The following is a 22,083-nucleotide window of genomic DNA, read 5'->3' as shown; positions in this document are numbered from 1 at the left end:
ACAGTGTATATCTTTCGACTTGTGTGCGTTTTTCTTCCCTTTTGTGCAGAGATACTTGACGAAGATTCGTCGAGCTGGTATTCCTCTGTTGATTCTTTCTCGCAACTTTTTTTGAGTTTCTAGTTTGATTTCTGGCGGGCTGTTTCTCTTTTCTAAATTACGATTCATGGAGTTTCGGGGTTGTTGTATCAAGGTATATAATTAATGATCTCATTTTATTCGTCTACAAGGCCTGACCGAACCATCATCCACACAGCATTCAAGAAACCGGAAACACATCGGTAACGGTCCGGTTTCTAACTATCTAGGTACCATCTTAACGATCTTTCATCTTTTGACATGGTCTAAATATTGATATCACTTAATCTCAACCTCCACTTTTACACATTGCACACAATGTCGAAAAGTTCAAAGTTAACATGCTTGGATTTCATCGTAGTACAACTAACACTTTATAGAATGACAAACAGTTTGGTATTATAGGGATGGACCATCGAGAAAGTAAGTCATACACTTATGACTCCAACATTCACATTGACAGAACAAAAAAAGAGAAAAAAACTGACTCATAACATGCAGAACGAATGACTCAAAACATTCAAACCTGTAGGGTATCATATCAAAGGGAATTTTTTTATTTTTTTTTTGAAGTTTTCACTTCTTTTTTTCTTGCCCGTTTTCATCATCCCCTCTTTTTTTTTGGACATTTTGTGAGTTGTGCTGTTGGAAAAGAAAATTCAAGAAACTGATATCCAGAAAGAATGCAGGATGACTCCTCCAAATGACTGAAAGTGAACACCCTGTCATCTCAGTCAAAACAGAAGGAAAAACTCAAAAATGACTCCAAAACCAGTATTAAACACATTGAAGAGAAGAAGAAAAGGAGATGTGAAGCCAAGCCAAAGAGGCAGAGGCAGACAGACAAACAGACAGACAGAACCCCGCTCTTTCTTCAAAAGTTGGCATTGGACGCATACGGATGAGCGCGGCCACGAGTACTCGAGACAGGCTTGCGAGCACGACGCCGACGCGAGTGGTTGTTGTCCGACAGCTGGCCGCCTGGGACGCCCTTCTCGCGCAGGATGGCCTGGGTGTAGTTGGGCAGGATCTCCACGTCCGGGAATGAAACCTCCTTGTTGTTCTCGAAGAATTCATGGCGCACGTACAGCTTGATTTCGTGCAGTATTTCGCGCACCTGGCTGAAGCTCTTCTTCTGGCCGACGTGCTCCTGCAGGAACCGGGGCACGGGTGACGCGATATTGACGGGGGAACGGATGGGACGGCCAGAAGCGCTCAGTCTGACGGGGGCCACGCCGCCACCTGGTGCTACTGTGCCAATGGCGGCGGCGGCAGTGGTGGTGGTGGTGGTGGTGTTGTTGTTACTGATTGTCCTGGTCCTGGTGGCAGAGGAAGAAGCCCGTCCAGCAGCACGGCGGCGAGAGGCGGGCACCTTGTCCGTAGAGAGGTCCACGTTGCGGTCAGTTTCACGCTTACGCAGAGCCAGGGTGAAGCTCTCAACACCACCCCAGCCCTCGATCTTGTCGAGGTTCTCGTATAGGATTTCAATCTGCTTCAGCGCCCAATTGTCAGTGTGGTAGCGGCACCGCTGATAGTGCTTGCGGCACCACCAGACCCAACACTCGTCTGGGATGAACACTGTGCAGATCTTGTTTCGCCCAAAGATATGGGACACCACCTTTCGGGGGTTCTCATTATCGTTGTTTTCACCGCAAGTCTCACCGTTGAACTTGCATCGTGTGAGCTTATCGGAGACAGTGCTAGTCTCAGGCTCTTCTTCAGTCTCGTCGCCATCCGCCACCACATCCGTCTGCTGTGCATGGGGCTTGAAGCCATTTTGCACGGGCTGGGGCGGTTGAAAAGAAGGAGTAGGTTGAAAGTCAGCCTTCACAGGTGACGAATGCAGAGAACACGGCGAAGGCAGAGCGTGATGCAAAGAGCTAATTGGAGGCAAATTCACATGCGGCTGCAGAGGAGGAAGCCGCAGAGAATCTATATGACCAGCAGCATTGACAGAATGACCAGGAGCTGGGTCGTGGGTAGTGAATCCATCACGACGCAAGTTTTCAGTCATGTTGCTCATGAGCTCCTGGCTGTTAATCTTGAGGGGTGGTAGCTTGATCTGACTATGCTCAGGATGGGGGCCATGATCAGTACTGAATTGATACAAGATCGAGGCAGCTTCCTTGTTTTCGTTGGTCTGAATATGATGCAAATAGGTAGCACGACCCATTTCAGTGGTTCGTGCATAAGACACGTCAAACTGATGGTAAGGATGGCCAGCCATGGTGGTGGACTGGCTGTATTCACTCGAAGTGAATAAAATGAAAATAGATCAGGTCGTGTTTCGTTGGTGAGGAACAGAGACGCCTCCACCAGATGAAGAGCCGACAGGCAGACAAGCCCACTTTGAGCACTTCTTGATTTAAGGAACAGGAACTGAGCCTGGTGAAGAGAGGTTGAGGAATGATAGAAGCAAGATGCTTACAAGATGGCTGGGTGGTTGTTGTTCAGGACAGAAGAAACAGAGAAGAGGGGAGTTTTGATGTGAGGAGAGAGAAAAATCAAGGAGGGGGGGATGGGATTGAAGAGTCAGATAAATGCGCTTCTTTTCAGCGGGGAATGTCCATGACTGCTTTAGCACCGCCTCTACAAATGGAGGAAAACAAGATGCCATCATCACGCGGCGTTCACCCACTTTGTTGGCCGCCCTCTTGAACCACCGCCTGTTTGCCCCTCCAAGCGATAAGCGGCCGACGCATTGGGGAAATACGCGTGGCTTGAAAGGGGAAACAAGAGGCAGATTGCATTCCTATTCGAGCAAAAAAAGGAGCTAGCGGTTTCGTCCGACCGGGCGTCTCTTTTTTTATATCAAATTTGTTTACTTTGTGCCCTGTGTGGCGGAATGTGTTTATCAAGCAACCTCTTCATCGCTTGGTGGCAATTGGCGGTGGAAGTTGACGTATCCGATGTCTGCCTTGAGTCTTCTTGAGCATGGTCTTCTGTTTGCTCCTCCTGAAAATGGAATATTGCCGTTGCTAACGTATCTTGAACAGCACTATCGACTAAAGAACGGAATTTTGAGTCATATATCAATTATATACTCGCAATATCAATATTTAAAAGAAACATTTCAATAATTAATAATTGAATGAGATCATGGTCATGCACTAAAACAAAAACAAAAACAATCCACTAGTAAAGAGGCCACATGCCCACGCGGCTTCTGCCGACTCATCAGGACCTCAATGTTTCTTTGTTTGCGGGGTTGCCACTTGATCTTCCGTCGGATGGGTACAACAACAACAAGACATGACTCATTATGCAGTGCATTATTATTCCTTTTGGAATGAAATAGTTCAAGGACAATCACAGCCACAGCTCCCCCACTCCAGAGATTGATTGTTCAACAGATGTTTGCCACGATATGCAGCTAGCAGCTTAGTGACGATTTAGTCTTGCAGAAGGGCAGATTTTCAACATGCAGCCCTGTCCATCGTCTTATCGATCTCGTCTCTGGTGACGACAGAAAACTATACATATCAACTTTCTGTATAATAATGGGAAAATATTACTCATTTCCCATATTCCCATTAATTTTTCTTCCATTGACAGATCGTCGGCCATGGAAATACAGCAATACATTTATTTATATCAATCATTAATAGAAAAACCAACTGGAATCTTCTCCGCCGATAACTTTTTTATTTTATTTTAATTCTTCTCAAAGGCCGAGACAAAAATCTACCGCACAAGCAATTTTGATTGATTGCCATTATTCCAATATTTTTTGTACCGGTCTTTCAAGTCGGTCGGCAGGGCGGTCATGTTGGCGGTGTATAGAGGTAAAATAATACGGCCAGACATTTTGACTCATATCACAATCCATAAATATTTAAAGAAATTAAAAAATAATTGAACGAAAATAGTCAACTTCGCCGGCTACCCCTAAATTATATAAATAACGTAAAAATAAGCAAATTCCTACTCTTATCCAGTCCATGTCAATCGTTTAGAGTTGTGCACGGACCCCGTGTCCCACATTGAATTGCCGCTAGTGCGAGCTTATTTTCTTAGCGTGCTATGCCCTCAATCCGGGGTCATCAAATGTACTCCGTATGGTGGTACAACCACAAAACTACTTCGCGCTATTTGACAACATAAAAAGTATTGAATCAAGAAAAAAACTATAATTGACCTCAAAATGGGGTATTAACTATCATGTAATCCATCACACGTATGATGTGGCATCAAAAATTTCAAAAGACCTCACATCCAACACCGTTTCCTGAAGAAATGCAAAAAAATAAAAATAAAAAATTATACGAAAAAAAGAACTGCGGGGCCTGATGGGGGAATACGGCAAGTTTTACAAATCCAAGACCCCTGCCCGCACTACACCACGACTATCGATAGCCTCCACTAGTCGTGGCTGGAAGTCTAGGCGCATATCTTCGAACCGCGCGGACAGGCTCGTATCCCCCAGACCCGATATCTATCGACTGCAATTCTTGGCTGAGAGCATCCATTCCGGAACCGCGATTATACCCATTATTCGCTACCGGAGTAGCAATAGGAACCTTGGCAGGAATCGGGGGTCCGCTACTACCATATGAATAGAGTGGAGAGGTTTGAGGGTTGGGGTTCGGCGACACTGATCTATGGCGCGGAGGTGTGCTATATGTTGCTTGTGTGCTTTGATTTCGTTGGTGAGAATAAGAGTCATGCCTATCGTAATCCCGACCTTGGCTTCCAGGACGAGGCGGTGTATAGGTCGTGGGCGATGGATGCTCATGATGTTGCCGAGGTTGCTGGCTGCCGTTCGGCTTATAGCTCCAAGGCCTGATCGTATGCCGATGAGTCGATTCTGGCGTTACGGACGCCGAATGATGATGCTCTCGAGGAGATGACCGAGCACTATGCGAAGCGTTTTGGGGATTGTGCTTGAAGCGAATGATAACCTCCGGCTTTTTGGTCTTCTTCTCCGGCTCAGGAGCCCACGTTTCAGACGGCAGATGGTCGGAAGGATCAATAATGCGACCATCATCACCAATAATTGGACCATCATCGGCCCCCACATCGGCTTGCTTCGTAATTTCCATTTCCCGGTCCGGAGTCTCATAGCGCGGCCTGCTTTCCCGGGTCGCAGACGGGGATCTCCTTGGGTTCAAAGCATCAAATGAGTCCGGCGAGAATGGCACCCCTGCTATCTCGCGGTTATCTCGCGATGGGGGACGCGGGCTGACAGACTTTCTATACGATAACGGACGCGGACTGGGGCTGACCGAGCCAGATTGTGCGCGCACAATACTCTGATCAACAGGTGCCGGAGATGACCGTAATGGTTGAACTGAATTTTGAGCGTGGGTGTTCTCATGTATATAGGCTATATCAGACTGTGGAGGTGCCCCGGTTGGCACACGACTAACACGATTGTCCGGATAAGTCGGTCTCGACAGCTCAACTGCCATACTCGCAGAATCATAGCCTGCAATGAGACTTGATGGGACCGGTGAGTCATATGCCTCTGGAAGATAGCCTCTGACGTGTCCTTGAGAAGGGGACTTGGACAATGAATGCGAGAAGTCCGGGTCGGTTGGATATGCGGCCGGGGGGGCGTGAGGACTCCGGGATTCAGCGCGTTGAGAATACTCATGAGAGTATGGTTTGTATGAACTGGGGCTCGCCACAGGACGCTGCACTGCCGGGCCAACAGATGATCTATGGACTGGCGGTGGTGGAGGGGGTCCCTCATCATTCTCATCCTCGACTGTCGGTTGCATGGCAGCGTAAAAAGGTCGTTCCTCTTCCGAGGCCATCATTTGACGCGAGGGACTCTGTCCATGCATACCGTGCCGTATAGGTGTCACACTGGTAGGATGATTCACCATTGGTTCGACAGGTACCCCTGAATGAGGCACTACTGCGTAAGAGTTGGGTGGGTTTGGAGAGCCTCGGGACCCAGGTGGGTAGGGAGCCGGGTCATGGCTGTAGCAACCATCTAGCGGATTCGTGTAGGAACTCTGCTGAGGCAAATGTCGAGAATGCTGCTCAATAGCCTCATAGGGAGCATTTCCACGTGTGTCAACATCATACGAATAAGCGTGAGAATCCGAAATAGGCTGACGTCTTTGCTGATGATAGTCTGCCGGCGGATTGTCACGATGTTCGTTATACGCATGATGAGGCTCTGGGTGTGGTTGATAATAAGAGTTCGCATGCTGCTCTTGCGAGCTAACGATGTTATTATCTGGGTAGTACGTCTCGTAAGATCCGTCGTGGGCTCGCGGGTGCTGCATCTCCGAGAATTGGGACGGCTGCACCTGCTCAACAGTGGCCAAAGGCTGGACATAGTCCCGTGCGGAACGAGGGGGGAGCGATGTTTGTTGTGGTGCTGGTGCTGGTGCTGGTGCTGGTGGGATGTATTCTTGCACCGGCGCAGGTCGCGGGACAGAAGCTCCAGTCGGGTCGTCGGGCAAAGGTCGCCGCTTCACAGGCCGTGGTTGGCGTGGTCCCGACAGTGACGACGGTCCACCCTGTGGAACAGAGCTGGCTTTGGGCTGAGGTTTATCCGTGACCACCGTTCTTCTTTCGATAACAGTCTCATCTTCCGGGCGCGTATCGTAATATGTCATTTCCATGCGGATGTCTCCTGCGTACTTGCCCTTGAACTTGAGTTCGTGCCAGGTATCGCTTTGACTGCCGCCGGGGATAATCAATGCATTGAGGTCGACCCATGTTTCTCCGATCAACTCGGTTTTCTTGTCATCATTGAAGACCGAAATCTTTATCTGGTTGTAGTCTGGAGAATCGTGCACGGTAAATCGGAGCTCTTGGTCCCTGAAAGAGGGGTGGAACGGTTAGGATGAATGGTGAATTTTATGGAAGGAGGGGAGAGTGCTTACCATCTCGGGGTTTGACCGCCTCTCATATCGGTCTCTGTCTTTTTGGCCTCCTTTCCCAGGCGTGCAGCGACATACGGGTTCTGCTTACCCATTGTTTTCCGGTTAGGCAAATTTTTGGCACGGTCGAAGATGACCACCAGGGTGCCTATCCGGGGGCCATCTACAGACATATCTGCGTATATGCCCGCGGTATGGCCGTGGGAAGTTGGCATTTTCATGGGTTTGGATGCCATGATTTGTGCGATGTTGGAGGCAAAAGATGCTGCTTGTTGTGTCTGTAACCAGTTTCGTGAAGATACGCCAATGTTACTTGTCGAGATAAGAACTGGGCATTTTGCGCCGGCGAACACACAGCAAGGAACACGGCGTCAATGGAGGTCAGAATTGTTCTGGCGGTTTATTACCAGGATATGAAGAAGAAGAGATGAGAGATTCGCAGCAGATTCGTCGCAGTGGGAGGAAGGCGCATGGTGGGGGGGGCTTTTCTTGTTTTTGTTTGGCAGAATCGGGACTGGAGGGGCTGGGGACGCGGCAGGCATGCGCGCTGAGCTGAGGGAGGCGCCACTGCTGCTGGTGGCAGGAGCGACCGACTTGGCATGGGCCGAGACTCGCAGCCAGGGCAGGTGGGTGCCAGTGGGCCCCCCAGCCATCCCCCTCGCGGCAGCGCTATTGGCTGTCCCCCGCTTATATATCTCCATTAGGCATAGTGTGACTCTGTAAGCCAATCATGCAGCTCCGATACTATGCGACGACGATCGCGCTAAGACCATGGGCAAATAAGGCGCTGCCCCTCGCTGCTGCCTCGCCATTCGCCCAGCCACAATGCAGTCACGTGAAGCTGAAACAGCATGTCCCGGAGCAACGCTGCTGCATCATACTACTGTCGAACTTATGCAGGGGAAGCATATATGAGAGTAGTATTGGCTGACTGATAATGCTATGCCTACGCCGTGCTGACTCCTGAGTGCCTCTGTGTGGACGACTATTATTCCTTCAGACTTCAGTGGCTGTGATGTGGAGTCATTGAGCGACAGACGAGGCGAAGCTGGGGCTGTTTAAGTCTACCTAAACAAGCCACACTGTGCTGACCATGATTAAATCAATTGATATATTTAGCTTAAAGCCCGAGCTTGCATTCTCCTGGACGAAAATGAGGTAAAACAGGGGAGTATATGTTTCATCTATGATACATACTCTGGCAGTATAGAATATTTCGATGTTACAACCATTGCTAGGTACTAGATACTGATAAACTTCAATTGATCAAACCTTCCCGCTCAATACAGCTTCGACCCTCTCCTTTATCTGCGATGAATCAAGATAAACATCGAAAAAGCTTAGCCTATCCTCATCTGGCTTCTTCCCAAAGACCGCCATACCCTTGACCACGATATCCTTCTTTTCCGGGTCATTCTTAATCACGTAGTGGATTTCTGCTTCCTGGTAGATTCGATCAGGCAGCACGTCGACATGTTTGATGATGTGTTTCATGCTCTCCAGAAGTGGGAATTGACTATTGAAGAAGTTGAGCAACTCGGCATGGCCGGTGCAAGGCGGGTTGTCGCCGAAACGTAGCGTGCTGTCTTCGGTGAACAGCGCGGGTATTGCGATGCTAGCATCCATAGCATCCATGACCTTGTGGAAATTTGTTAACCAAGCAATGGCTTGAGAATGGCTGTCTTGGGCAGCCATATTGAGTCTTTGACTATAAACCCCTTGTGACGTTAGCTATATATTTGACCTGGTGAAACATGAAGCTTTCATACCTGTTGAACGAGCTTGAAAGAACAACCGGTAATGCGAGGCACAGTTCAAATTTTAAATATTAATTGGTTGGAATTTTTTGGGTTGAAACCGATTGTTCAGCATATACAATTCCTGTATATTCAAATGTTGAACGTGTTCAATGTTGGTTTACAGAGATCAATGCCACTATATATATGTGTAAAAGTTCCCACCCTTAGTATTTCAAAATTGCAACAACATTACTAATTATGTGATGTATCTAAGCCACCACAAAAAGCATAATTAAGCCTTAAAATTCACATGTGCCATAAAAACACAAAAGAGCTGACAAATATTTCTCTATATCGGTATTGCTTTCTCCGGAGTTGCGTTTTTCCCGAACCACATGTATACTTCCGAAGCACACCATTGGTGGATGCCAGATATACAAGTGACCTCAAACCGAGCCGTATATATGTGCTTCGATAATAATAATAATGTTAGATCAGAAGCAAGGGTTCTGGCAGTTTGTGAAATTATTCAATATGTAGAGCAACGTTGAGTGGGGCATTGTGCCTTGATCCAGCCAATAGAGGCACTTCTTGCCTGGTCTCCACGTGTTGCGGCTCTGTGGACTGTGATTGGCTCGTGGAGGGACCCTTCATGCTCATACGACGACAACAAAGTCCAGGTTGAAATCCATTCGATGGGAATAATGAGTAGGAAAATTGCATGGAAACAAGAAAATAACTAACCGAAATCATCACAGTCACTGGAATATGCACCGTGTCGACCCAAGGATCCGTGGTTCCGAAATACCTATCACGTGACCTGACGCCCCGTATCGTGTATGCCTCGTTCCATGGCTGGGGGCTGACTCGCGTTTAAACCGTCAAGGCCTTGTGTCCATATAAGGTCGTGGATTTTAAAACACGCCCCATTGTGTAAAGAATCCTCAAAATGCTTCTTCGCTGTCCACGATGACGAGACTGTTGTCACCACAGACCGACGGCCGCCCCGAACTCCAGAGATTGCCTCCTAATAAGCGGCGTGGCAAAATCCCCGCCTCGAACCGTCGCCGCGTGGTTTGCGCGTGAGTTGATACTTTTCACTTTAAATTCTATGAGACTGACTGACTTTTTTTTTTAGCTGCAACTCTTGCAATGTAAGGCGCATTAAATGTAGCGGTGGCCGACCTTGTGAAGCATGTACCCGCAATTCGCGAGAATGCATCTATCCCGCATCAGGCGAAAGAGTCTACGTTGCCAAAGACGAGTTTGAAGCCCTCAAGACCGAATGTGCCATTTTGAAGCGCTGTTTGGAAGAAAGCGTCCCTTACCAATCACAGCGAGAATCTCTTATCCGGAAATGGAGCGAGCCCATGTCCCAATCCCCAGTCGTTAAGGCCGAAGATGATCCCGAAAACCGTGATGACCACGATCTTCCTCATGGCCGTGTGCTGAGATACTCGGATAATTACGCAATGTTCCATGGAGCGTCAGCTGGAGGCGTTTGGATTGATCAGCTTCGTAGTCTCGTTTGCTTGCTCGACATGAAGAGCGACTCTCCCTCACCGTTCGGATCTGATCTCGGACGCATTCATACATATGACTCTCGACCGATTGCAACAAATCAGGTTGAACCTTTAGAGCTGCCCCGGCTTCATGATATCACTGGCCTGCTTAGTGCATTCTGGGGATACACCGAGGACAGAAATACCCCATACGGTTGCGGCGGAATCTACTTTTGGGGAAATCTCCACGAGATACTTCGACATGCCGCTGATTCTGCCAACGGCACTCCGACGACTGGTCTTTGTTTACTCAATGCAACACTGGCACTAGCCTGTCAGTTCGATTGCTTCCCTGCACAGAAAGGCGAACACAACCCTGGAGAAACCTACTTTGCCCGCGCCAAAATGCTCTTGGGAAACGTGCTGTGCAATGCCACTACCACTACTATGCAAGCATTGACCTTTATGAGCTATTATCTTTTAGGCACTGGCCGCAGAGATACAGCTTATACATATATATGTGCTGCCATGAGGATTGCAATCCTGCATGGATTCCATGAAGGCTGGGTTTTGAATGAACGACAGAGACGAGAGTTTTGGAATATGTTCATTCTTGACCGGTAAGTTATAGGATCCTAAAAAGCCCAGATCTAGGAGATGCTGATATTATTGCAAAGCTGGGTGAGCTGTCTTACTGGCAGGCCGTCAAGCATCAAGAATGAATCGTTGAGTATAGGTCTCCCTGAGAAGATAGCCGGAAGGGTATGTCAGACGCTTTTGCACATCCCGGGAATTTAATGCCCTCTCACTCTCGCCTGCCCTCTTTGGGGTTTTGTCTATTTAGTACTAACCCTTCTTTAGGATGACGACCTCCCCCCTCCCGATGGCCTCAGAGCCCATGTAAAGCTGGCTTTGATCATGGGAGACGTGACAGCAAAAATATATGGCGCAAACTCCGGGAAAAATAGAATCGAGAAAATTGTTTCTCATATCAATGAGTGCCTGGCCAGACTCACGGACTGGGCGGATTCCTTGCCTCCAAGTCTACGACTCACCATGTCGCCAAGCGCAGAGAACCCGAATAAAATAATTCTTCATTTGATCTATAACCAGGCATTTAACCCCCTCATTTGTAACCGAGCTATACTAATGGTGGTCTAGCTTGTCCTCTTGTGCACTCGGCCTCTCTTGTTCTTGACCGTAAAGACCAGGCTCTCATTCTACTTAGTTGACAGCACAATCAACCAGCGGCTACGATTTCCCGATAGTCTTGTTAGAACATGCGTGGACGCGGCCCGACAAAATGCATCGCTAATTAGCGGACTGATGGAATCCCGGCCTGCGGTGATGATGCTGACTCTACGATATCACTACTCCTTCAATGCCGCGACGGTCCTTGAGCTGGCTCTCCTCCTACCGCAGCATGGGCAAACAGAAGACATCCAGCTAATCGAGAGTTTACTCGAAGATCTCAAAAACCCAGGCCAAAGCGAGAACGAGTGTTCTTTGGACTGCGCCAAGATGGTCGCCGAGTTCTTTGCTGTTGTCGAACGCTTGCGGAACTTGACCCTCATGTCGTCCGACTCGCCTGAAAGCAGTACTCACGGTTCGTCTTCCAGTGACGACCAAGCAACGCCAATCACTTCGAGTAGGGTCCTCTCGGCAGTGGAGCTTTCCAGCACGTATCTTCCCGAAATAACTCTTCGGCCTGATGATCCGAAGCGTGGGACCCTCTGGCAAACTCACGATAAACGTGGCCTGAACTACTAGCCAGAATGGGCCTTAGCCAGAAACTCAGCTTCAGTCTGAATTTTGCGACAAAAGACAGTGCACTGTCTTTAGACTCTTTACTCTGTTACCGATCGGCTTGGATGATCGGCGATGTAATTTACTATAACATGTTAATAACGGCCCCAAAGAATGACGCGCCAAACACGAAGCTTACCATATTCAGCCTCAATCGACAAGCCACTGGTGACATTAATGTCTTCAATATTAATGGCCCGATAAGATGAGGTTAAACCGTTGTTAAACTCGGGCGCTCGTATTGCTGTTGACTAGCCCACTAGCTAGGATCTCACCAGCTGAAAAGCTGCATATCAGGCTGCAGCTAAGAACTACCAGCTCCACAGCCCGCCCGGATATGGAATGGCGTTATATATTTTTTGACTCTATGACCCATATTGTAGATTATGGCATCCAGTACTCTCCAGGCCCAGAGTAATGGAAGTTCTGGTTGAGGGCGACGGGTTTTCTGGGTCGCATCCACATGATTGGCTCCCCCAGGCCCTGCACAGGCTCCACCACCGCATCGATTTCCGCGTCGCCCCAAACTCGGTCTTCCACCGAGTTGCGATCACCGACCATCCTGTGATCAGTTCTTTTTGTTCTGGACTTGGAGGCCTGTCACTGTTAAGCTGAAAAGCGTCACCTGAGAACCTGCTTAGTCGGGGCCGATGACTCAATGCCTCTAGACGCCCTGTACATACCAGCATTCGGTCTAAGCAATCTACTAGGAGCGTTCAGGTGAAGTCAGTCCAGACTCAATGGCACTGGCGCTTCATCAATTGATGCCTTGAGAGTGCGAACATAAATGCTCGCTGTCGTCGCCTTATGATCTATACGGCTCGTCAACTAGATACGGTTCATCCGGTCTAAGCTTCTTATTTAACACTTGGATCGAAACTTAGTATAATAGTTCGCTCCACCAGCGGTTACCATACACGAAGGCCTGGCCAACTAGATACTGATCACTGGTCATGTCTACTTCAGTGAACAAATTGAGATCTGTTTTGGCGAACGCGGGCAAAACTAGCCGTGAACATGTCACTAATGGCTTTATAACGTTCTCAGACGAGGACGAAAAACGGTATAATCGAGCAGTGAACCGGAAATTGGACCTGGTTATGCTTCCCTTTTTATCCTTTCTATATCTATTCAGTGGCCTTGATCGAGGGAACGTTGGTAATGCCGAAACTCAAGGTAAGATGGTCGAAACAAGAAAAAATAACTTTCACGACTGACTTGTTTAGGTTTTACTGATGACATTGGGGCATCGGCCGACGACTTCAACCTAGCGGCTTCTTTATTCTTTATACCATTCGTGCTCTTCCAGCCAATTTCAACCGCTGTAGGGCGGCAGGTTGGGGCTAAACACTGGATACCTATCATCATGGTTGGTTCTGCACCCCCGGGCCAATAAAGAAAGACTACTAAATCTCTTGCTAATGTCAGATATTTTGGGGCATCACCACTGTTGCTCAGGCATTCATCAAAGGCTCAGGTAAGGAGCAGTTTCCTTCCATATCTAATTGAAACTAAGTATTGACCATCGTAGGCGCCTTGATAACAGTGAGGCTTCTCATTGGCCTCTTCGAAGCTGGCTTTTTCCCAACAGTGTGCTTTTACTTGTCGACATTCTACACTCGATTTGATTTGGGGTTGAGACTGGCATTGTTCTATGGCAACTATGCCGTGGCAGGAGCTTTCTCTGGGGCATTAGGTATTTGGAACCCCGCCCTGTGCAGTCAAGAGCCTCGCTTACAATTCAAATTTTGCAGCCTATGGGATTTTTCAAATTGAAGGCGCATTAAAAGGCTGGCAGTATCTATTCATCATCGAAGGCGCTTTAACATGTCTCGTCGGCATCGTCGCCTGGTTCTGGATGCCCTCGGGACCGGGCTCGGCATGGTTCCTATCCCGTCGTCAACAACAATTTGTGATCATGAGAGTGCAACGTGACAATGCAAAATACATCCGCCATGATCTTGGCAAGGATGGTATAGAATTGACTTCGGATCGTCTCTCAAAAAGAGACTTTGTCGAAACAGCAAAGGACTGGAAACTGTGGTACGCACTGTTGTGTAACATATGCGCCTCGGTTCCGCCGACAGCTTTTTCGGTTTTTCTTCCACTGGTGGTGAAGGGCATGGGGTATACATCTTTGAATGCTAATTTGGTAAGACATTCGTCATTTTAGGAGTCCTCAACTAATTGCAGCGATGTTAATATTAGATGACCGTCCCGCCCTATGTTTGCGGAGCCGTGGGTCTGTATCTTTTCGCTTTCAGCTCTGATCGATAGTAAGTCATGCATGGCTAGCTCTAGAGATTAGTTAGTAACCGAATTATAGTCATGAAAGAGGATATCACATAGTAGTCGGACTATTCATCTGTCTTGTTGGCTTGGTCATCCTCGTGACTGTGTCGAGCAATGGGGGAAAATACACTGGATTATGCATCTTACTGTTTGGAAGCTATACTTCTGCCCCCCTTCTTATTGCGTGGCTAAGTGGAAACACCCCCGGTAAGTCACCTGCATTACCCGTCCTACATTCAATTTTAAAAAGCTGAGAATCACGCAGAGCCCGGCAAACGGTCCCTTGTCATCGGAGTCAATGGGTGTGGCAACCTTGCAGGAGTCATCGGTGCACAGCTTTACAAGGAAAGATACTCGCCTCGATTCTTGGTGCCGTTTTATGTGACTCTAGGCTTCGTCATCTTTTCCATGGTCGGTTTTCTCTCCTATAGATTTGTCCTGCGGGCTGTCAACCGTGACAAGGCCCGCAAGGTACGAGGGTGGACGGAGGAGCAGATTGAAAACGAAAGGACAAGTTCAGAGCGCTATGCGGACAAGAAATATATTTTTGTATATGGGCTGTAAATAGATTAGCGAATATGAAATGGAAATAAATTCAATGTTCAATAATTACAGAGGCCTCGTGGTGTATAATTACATTACAATAAATACAGTTAGCGTGGTGGGTCTTCTCCCGCCGATAATTCAATCTTCAACTTTTTTTTCTCTCTTGTCGACGGCAGCTCTGGGAAGCGCAAACACTGCTCGACACGTACGATTCAGATATACGCACGATAATCGCTTGATTTGATACGATTTAACCTCGACAGAGTTTTTAATTTACTTCACGCCCAGTCGCAATGGCGGCACCAGTGCTCCCTCTCACCCAAGTGCGGCTTCCACAGCTGCCATCTACCAAGTTGACAGCCGAGCAACTGTACTGGAAAAGCTTCAAGACGCCCCTGCTAGTGTCTTCGCCGTCGAATAATCCCATCAACTTGATTACACAGCCGTCGGCCCCGTCGTCCCTATCGGCCTACCCTTCGGCCGCACAGCCTCCAGACGTCTTCACCGTCACAACCGGTGCACGAATACAGATCTACTCTATCCGAACGCGGAAACTCCTTCGGACGATTACAAGATTTGATGATACTGTGCGAGGCACTGATGTGCGAGCGGATGGGCGTATTATTGCCACTGGTGACGACACCGGCACGATCCAGGTGTTTGACGTCAACTCTCGCGCAATCTTGAAAACATGGAAGGAACACAAACAGCCCGTGTGGGTGACGAAATTCTCGCCGAGCGATCCAACAACACTGCTCAGCACTAGCGATGACAGGACGGTGCGGTTATGGAGTCTGCCAAGTGAAACCAGTGAGAGGACTTTTGCAGGCCACACGGACTATGTCCGAAGCGGAGCGTTTATGCCAGGCTCAATGGCTTCGGGCGGGATGGTCGTCTCGGGTAGTTATGATCGGACAGTGAAACTCTGGGATCCTCGAGTGGACGGCCGCGCTGTTATGACTTTCCAAATGGGCGCTGCTATCGAAAGTGTTTTGCCAATGCCCTCCGGCACGACGGTCCTGGCCTCGGCTGATAACCAGATTGCAGTGTTGGATGTTGTTGCAGGGAAGCCTTTGCACATGATCAAGAGCCATCAAAAGACGGTCACTTCGCTTTCTTTAGCTTCGAATGGTGACCGTGTTGTGAGTGGAGCCTTGGATGGCCATCTCAAGGTATTCGACACGACCTCGTGGTCTGTCGTTGCTGGCTCTAAATACTCGTCGCCCATTCTCTCCCTGCGCATCCTTACAACAGGCCCCGAGAGAGAAGATAAGCATATCGCAGTGGGTATGCAATCTGGGCTTGTCTCAATCAAGACTCGACTTTCTGGTGAACAAAAGGTCAAAGAACGAGAACGGAAGAAGGAGATGCAGGCTTTGTTAGAAGGCACCATTGAAGCATATGATCAGAAACAGGCAAAGAAGGCCCGTTCACGAGGACACGAAAAACGACTACGCGGCCGAGACTTCCTCGGTGAAGGAGTAGATATCGTCATCCAAGGCCAAGACAGCAAGAAGCGCAAGAAGGAATCCGCATGGGAATCAGATCTTCGCCATGGCCGCTACTCGGATGCCCTCGACCATGTACTCGTTGGATCGGACAGGACTACGCAATTGACACTCATTACGGCTCTGCGGCATCGGTCCGCCCTGCGAACGGCTCTCATGAATCGCGACGAGGTCACATTGCAGCCTATTCTGCGATGGGTGTACAAAGCCATCATGGAGCCGCGTCTTGTGAGCCTGAGCGTCGAGATTGCAATGAATATCCTCGACATATATTCAGGAAACCTGGGACAATCGGCCGAAATAGACGCTCAAGTGATCAAGCTCCACAAGCGCGTGCGCGAAGAAGTCGAGTGGGCACAGCAAGCCTGGCAAACAAAAGGCATGTTGGATATGCTTAATGTTTCGTAGAGTTTCGATCTTTTGTCCGGAATAAAAGTTGGATACCCTCATGGTTCTATGGAGTTGGAGTTGGAGTTACGATACAAAAAGTGGTGTCTTATTAGTTCAGCATAGATGCATGGTATTGGAATTGCAATTTTATGTATATTTTGAGAAGAAACCTTTGTTGCTAAAAAAAAGTTCGAGATGAGACAAAAGAATATTTATCACTTGCGTCATTAAATAGCCACATAACTCGGTAATTTCAAAAATTACGCATTTTTCTCGACTGTTTAGCCTGTATCAGGGTAACGTATCGTATCGGCTGCATGGTTACCGAGCCTGCGGCAACCATATTGCCTTCCCCAGACTTTGCCCTTGACAAATACCACCCTCTCGATTGGTCTGATTTTACATATATCAGATGATGATTATGTACATAGCAACGCACATGTGAAAAAAGAAGAAAAAGACAACAAGGCCATGAGTTCCAAGCCGCAGGCACCGCGCGTGGCCAAACCCCGGTCCAAGAGGGCTTGTATTACATGCAATGCACGACGAGTCCGGTGCAATGTTGTCGAGAAACATCCCTGCGACAACTGCAAGGCTGCAGGAATAAATTGCGAGATTGGGGTTTCTCGGAGGGGAAAGTGTGTTTTACTTTCACATATCAATTTTGCGGGTCAGGGTTGCTAATGCTGCTGATATAGATATCCGCGCTACATTGTCAGCCCTCATCCGACGGCAGCTATTTCTACTCAGGATGAAATTGAAACAAACTCGAGACCGGCAACGTCAAATCGAGATGACCTCGCCATCAAAAGAGACATACTCTCGCCCGACAGCACCAGCAGCGCCTCATTTGCAATCCGGAGCACGTCACAGATCAAGAGCGAACTGGATCAGACCATCTTCTTCGGTGAATCGAGTCCGTTGACCTGCGTCGCCGACGAAGGGTCCAACAGACCTCCAGAGACCGGCAGTGCCGCGGCGCGGAGCAAGACGCGATGGCAGTACCAGATCCCCGACGACGTGTCTCGCCGCTCCAACAGCTTCTCGCTGTTTGCCAGCCGGCGAGCGCGCAAGATCGAGCAGCTCACGCGCGAGGGCGCGTTTGATTTCCCGGAACCTGCAGTGTGTGAAATGCTGCTGCAGGCGTATTTTGAGTGGTTTCATCCGTGTTTTCCGGTCGTGGATCGTGTCGAGATTAGCAAGTCGTGTAATGACAAGACAATCTCGCCGCTGCTCTTGCAATCGATGCTTTTCATTGGCGCGAGTTTATGTAATGACAAGGCCCTACATGATGCCGGGTTTCATGACCGTTACGAGACCAAGTTTTTGTTTTATGACCGGGGAAAAGAGATTTTCGACGCAGAGTGCGAGACGGACTCGTTATCCAAAATGCAAGCAGTGTTTTTGCTGAGCTTTTGGCGCAGTACGCCGGGCCATGAAAAAGATACACGGTACTGGCTTGGTGCAGCAATTAGTCTTGCCCAGACTGGTGGCTTGCATATGCTGTGAGTGACTGGTTTGAAATAAAAGATATTACCGTTTCTAATGCGAGACTAGGTCAAAGCTATCTCTCCTCGGCCCTAAAGAAAAGAGGATGAGGAAGCGTATATTCTGGTCCCTCTATGTATGTGGACATACTTTTATTTAGTATTGGGATGTGGTATTAATCAAGTATAGATACGCGATCAGCAAGTAGCAGCCGCATATGGCCTACCGGCCCGGATCCGCGACGAAGACTGCGACATTCCGATGCTCGACGAAACTGATTTTGAGGAAGAGGGCGTTGTTGGTAACCCAGCTATCTTTGGAAAGCAAAAGCCAGAGCACGCCTCGTACATGATCCAGATGGCGCGAGCAGCGCGGTTACGTATGGGCACCATCAAAACAAAGCTAGGGCTATTGCTGACAATAAAAACAGTCCGAGAAGTCGTCTGGGCGGCATACCTGCCTGGGCACCATCGATATGAGCAAGCAGAGTGCGAAAGACTAAAGGGACGCCTGATGCAGTGGGAGTCGGAATTGCCGGTAGAATTGAAGCTCCAAGAGGCTACCGAGAGGGGTACAATGTATTTTGCGGGAATTGTCAATATAACATACAAGTAAGTTGACAGGCATTTGCCCGGATTTAGCTGACATGTCCATACAGTTATCTATATATACTTTTATACCGTCCCTCGTTCCTTGACACGTCCGGGGACGAGCTGAAGAAAAAAGAAGGCAAAAAGGCTCTTCAGGCAGCCTGCCAATGCACGCGTATTCTAGAAGATATGCTGTCACAGAATCTGATTGAGCATGGAATGCTGCATTTGTCAGTCCAGCTTCAACCTTGATAGTATTATTGATTGCTAATTATGTCACAGAATCACAAACATCTTCGCCGCCCTCTGCATTCACACAGTACATTTCTCTCGAGCCGACGGCACAGAGCGCAAACTAGCCGAACATCGCGCAAAACTCTGTCTACTGGGGCTCAAAGAGCTGCAAAAGAGCTGGGATTTGAACTATTGGGTCCTGGAAATATTCTTTCATTGTTTGGACGAAAGCACGGCCGAGTATCTACAGCTGTCTGAAGAAAAGAACGCCACTTCGTCTTCGCTAAACTTTGCCAGCATCTCGAATGATGCAGGGCCATCGTCAAAGCAATTTGTGCGCAATATGCAAATACTCCCTGACACCATCACGCCAACAACCATTTCTCCGTATGAACAGAATCAGCAGCAGCAACAGCAACAAGAAGAAGTACTCAAAGAACAACGGCCGCAGACATGGTCTGAAATGACGCCCTTGTCTCCTCCTAGCAACGAAGTTGACATCGACCTTTCAGAGCCGTTTTTGTTTGATGAGGAATTTGCGCGCAACTTTGGGTCGTGCACGCCGCGGCTGGATGCGCTGAATTCGTCGAATTTGGACTTTTTGTGCAGGTATTTGTGAGGTCCTATTCAAAAGTAGAAGCTATCATAGACAGTGGCAATATACATATATAGTATATAGTTATAGTACGGCTAGTAAATGATCCATGGTTTGCACTACCATGGCATCTCTACAACTCTACCAATCTCAGAACACCAGTGGGTGTAGTGACGCACAATGGCAAATATCTTTTGGCGTATTCAAAAGAAGCCCAATCAAATAAATACCTAATATTCATTCTGGGTCTCTCGGCCCCACGACACACGTCCTCTGCGTACATGTTGAGGCGCGGAATGAACGACCGAGACAAAGCACGTTCTCGATTCGACAATCACGTCTTGTCTAGGTTCTTCCCGCAAAGGCAAATTTACTCTGTATCCATGTCTTGACCATCCATAGGACATCCACTGGGGCCTCTCCTCATTCCATTTGATGGCACTCTGTGGAGGCGGCGATTCTGAATTTCCCGATGTGGAAATTTTGACATCTAGAGTGATGTCATGCAGGAAGATGGAAATAAATATATTGCCACTGGAAAGCGTATATAATAGGATCCTTTTTTCCTGTTGAATTTTCTTTTTCTTCTGTTCAAGCTGGTGTGTTTTGAGCGTTAGTGCTGTTTGCAAGTTTTTTTACGTCTTTCGTTCTGCAGCTGCTTACTGAGCGTTCTAGTTGAGCACTTTTTCTTGCTTTCTCTTTCTCCTTTTTGACTTTTTTTCTCTCTGCTACAATAACCTCCCACAGCACAGCACATATTCCCGCATCCGGAGCAACGCACAACCACCAGCATGCCCGACTCGTACAACAGTTCCTCGTACTACTACAGCTCAGCGACGAGCACGACAAACGGCACCGAAACCTCCGGCCACCGGTATACGACCAGCTCGCACACCGACCAGTCCGGCAACACGATCGTGCGCACCGCACACCAGGACCTGGGCGCGCCCGCCGCGATCGAGGAGCGCCATTACGACCGAACGGGTCAGGAGCTGCTGCCTTCATCTAGCGACCAAGACTGGGGAGCCGGGCGACGACGGAGGATTGCGGATATAACGGATGACGAGGATTATAACTATGGTGTGACTTCGTTGGGGGCGGCGTCGGTTGATTCCTCGAGTCAGGATTATTCGTGGGAGAGCAATGTGCCGGGCACCAGTTCGCCCGCGGATGATCCCAGTGGTAATGCTATAGGCCGGTATCGTTCTTCTGTAGATGAGGGAGCTGTGGATCCGGTGACGGGGAATAGGTATAGCCAGAGGGATTTGGATTGATTTCTTTTTCTGTTTAGTTGGTTTTTGTTGTTGATTGTCTTTTCCTGTATATACGTTTGTGTTTTGTATGTAGCGTTAAGTCTGACCACTGCCACTCTTTGGTTTGATTAGTTTTCTGCGTTTTAGTTCAATATCAAACAAAGTCTCAGAATTTATGTCATATATAGTATATAAATTATACAGCATTCAACCGCGAGAAACCCTCTTCCGGCGGCTGTAGCCAATTCCGCTCGTCATACGTCCACCCCTCGGCCCCTTCAATAACGTGAAAAGTATAAGCAAAGCGGCTCTTATCGCTCGTATTCTTCTCGCTCTTGTGCAACACATTGCCATGAATCAGCACCAGATCACCCGCCTTGACATTGAGAATCTCAAAGTCCTCGTCCGCCTGCCCATCTTCCGTCTCATCTTCGTCTTTTCCAAGAGGCAATGCAGGTCCCTCATTGGTGATAAATGTCGTTCCGCCACCTTCTTCACAACGCACAAAGCGTCGTCGGATATGCCCGCCCTTCTTGCCCCTGTGCGTGCCCTTCCACATCCCGAGCGAGGCGTTGCCCGGCGTCGCATCTTGCAGGGCAACCCACCAGCCAACCGCCGAGGGCGGCGATGTGTACAAAAACTCCGAGTCACGATGGGCCGGGACGGGACCGCCAATACTCGGCTGCTTGCAAATGACCATGCTCTGCAGACAGCGCGGGTCCTGGAAGCCAAGCGAGCCGGCAATAGCGGCGTTCCGTTTCGACAGTGTGATCTTCTCAAAGGGTGCGGATTTGCTGTGTAGGGCGTGCCCAATCTTGTTTATGGCTAGATGTTTGGGCTTCAGCAGTCGTGGTGGTGCCTTTGGATCATCTTCTGGGGCTGCGACGGCCTCCGGCTCGAAGAAGAAATGCACTTTGTTCCCGGATGAGAGGAAGTAGTCGTCACCCACGTGCTTGGTTTTTTCGTCGTCGTCTCCAGTAGTGAACCGGGTCATTGGGTGGCTCTCGAGAGAAAAGTTCTCTAGCAGGACGTGCGTGGTCGTGAGCAGTGACTGCACTTCCTCCGCCGAGAGGTAGTTGGGGACCACGAGGAAGCCATTCTCGTTGAAGGACTCGAGCTGCTCAGGGGTAAGCCCGACAGAGTCCACGGCGCTGGGCATTTTGTCAACTGGGGTCGTGAGTAAACTATTGATGTCAATGTTGATGTCGATATTGAGTGTG

The 22,083-nt window shown here is 48.7% G+C and overlaps 7 protein-coding genes across 7 annotated transcripts; 3 read left to right on the top strand and 4 right to left on the bottom strand.

The window, feature by feature from the left end:
• Positions 1–952: 952 nt before the first annotated feature.
• TRUGW13939_10082 (uncharacterized protein) lies at positions 953–2,305 on the bottom strand (the record flags this gene model as incomplete). The annotated part of the gene is made up of 1 exon (XM_035493195.1): positions 953–2,305. One exon carries the CDS (start codon positions 2,303–2,305, stop codon positions 953–955), a length of 1,353 nt encoding a protein of 450 aa, XP_035349088.1.
• A 2,119-nt stretch (positions 2,306–4,424) lies between these two features.
• TRUGW13939_10081 (uncharacterized protein) lies at positions 4,425–7,156 on the bottom strand (the record flags this gene model as incomplete). The annotated part of the gene is made up of 2 exons (XM_035493194.1): positions 4,425–6,858; positions 6,924–7,156. The coding sequence occupies 2 exons, from the start codon at positions 7,154–7,156 to the stop codon at positions 4,425–4,427; spliced, it is 2,667 nt and encodes an 888-aa protein (XP_035349087.1).
• Positions 7,157–8,186: 1,030 nt separating this feature from the next.
• On the bottom strand, positions 8,187–8,615 carry TRUGW13939_10080 (uncharacterized protein; the record flags this gene model as incomplete). Its single annotated transcript, XM_035493193.1, has 1 exon — positions 8,187–8,615. One exon carries the CDS (start codon positions 8,613–8,615, stop codon positions 8,187–8,189), a length of 429 nt encoding a protein of 142 aa, XP_035349086.1.
• Positions 8,616–9,628: 1,013 nt separating this feature from the next.
• TRUGW13939_10079 (uncharacterized protein) lies at positions 9,629–16,721 on the top strand (the record flags this gene model as incomplete). Its single annotated transcript, XM_035493192.1, has 14 exons — positions 9,629–9,741; positions 9,798–10,781; positions 10,839–10,923; positions 11,323–11,767; positions 13,015–13,143; positions 13,194–13,336; positions 13,396–13,444; positions 13,499–13,663; positions 13,722–14,119; positions 14,176–14,243; positions 14,294–14,466; positions 14,525–14,808; positions 14,917–15,010; positions 15,094–16,721. 14 exons carry the CDS (start codon positions 9,629–9,631, stop codon positions 16,719–16,721), a joined length of 4,758 nt encoding a protein of 1,585 aa, XP_035349085.1.
• A 453-nt stretch (positions 16,722–17,174) lies between these two features.
• Positions 17,175–19,634, top strand: TRUGW13939_10078 (uncharacterized protein; the record flags this gene model as incomplete). Its single annotated transcript, XM_035493191.1, has 7 exons — positions 17,175–17,341; positions 17,402–18,208; positions 18,261–18,327; positions 18,381–18,570; positions 18,622–18,802; positions 18,850–19,011; positions 19,064–19,634. The coding sequence occupies 7 exons, from the start codon at positions 17,175–17,177 to the stop codon at positions 19,632–19,634; spliced, it is 2,145 nt and encodes a 714-aa protein (XP_035349084.1).
• Positions 19,635–20,401: 767 nt separating this feature from the next.
• Positions 20,402–20,884, top strand: TRUGW13939_10077 (uncharacterized protein; the record flags this gene model as incomplete). The annotated part of the gene is made up of 1 exon (XM_035493190.1): positions 20,402–20,884. One exon carries the CDS (start codon positions 20,402–20,404, stop codon positions 20,882–20,884), a length of 483 nt encoding a protein of 160 aa, XP_035349083.1.
• Positions 20,885–21,059: 175 nt separating this feature from the next.
• TRUGW13939_10076 (uncharacterized protein) lies at positions 21,060–22,022 on the bottom strand (the record flags this gene model as incomplete). The annotated part of the gene is made up of 1 exon (XM_035493189.1): positions 21,060–22,022. The coding sequence occupies one exon, from the start codon at positions 22,020–22,022 to the stop codon at positions 21,060–21,062; it is 963 nt and encodes a 320-aa protein (XP_035349082.1).
• Positions 22,023–22,083: the final 61 nt, after the last annotated feature.

The sequence above is a fragment of the Talaromyces rugulosus genome, chromosome V (assembly GCF_013368755.1).
Source record: "Talaromyces rugulosus chromosome V, complete sequence".
Classification (NCBI taxonomy): Eukaryota; Fungi; Ascomycota; class Eurotiomycetes; order Eurotiales; family Trichocomaceae; genus Talaromyces; species Talaromyces rugulosus.
The sequence above is the reverse complement of the archived record's forward strand: the minus strand, read 5'-3'. Positions and strand labels throughout refer to the sequence as shown.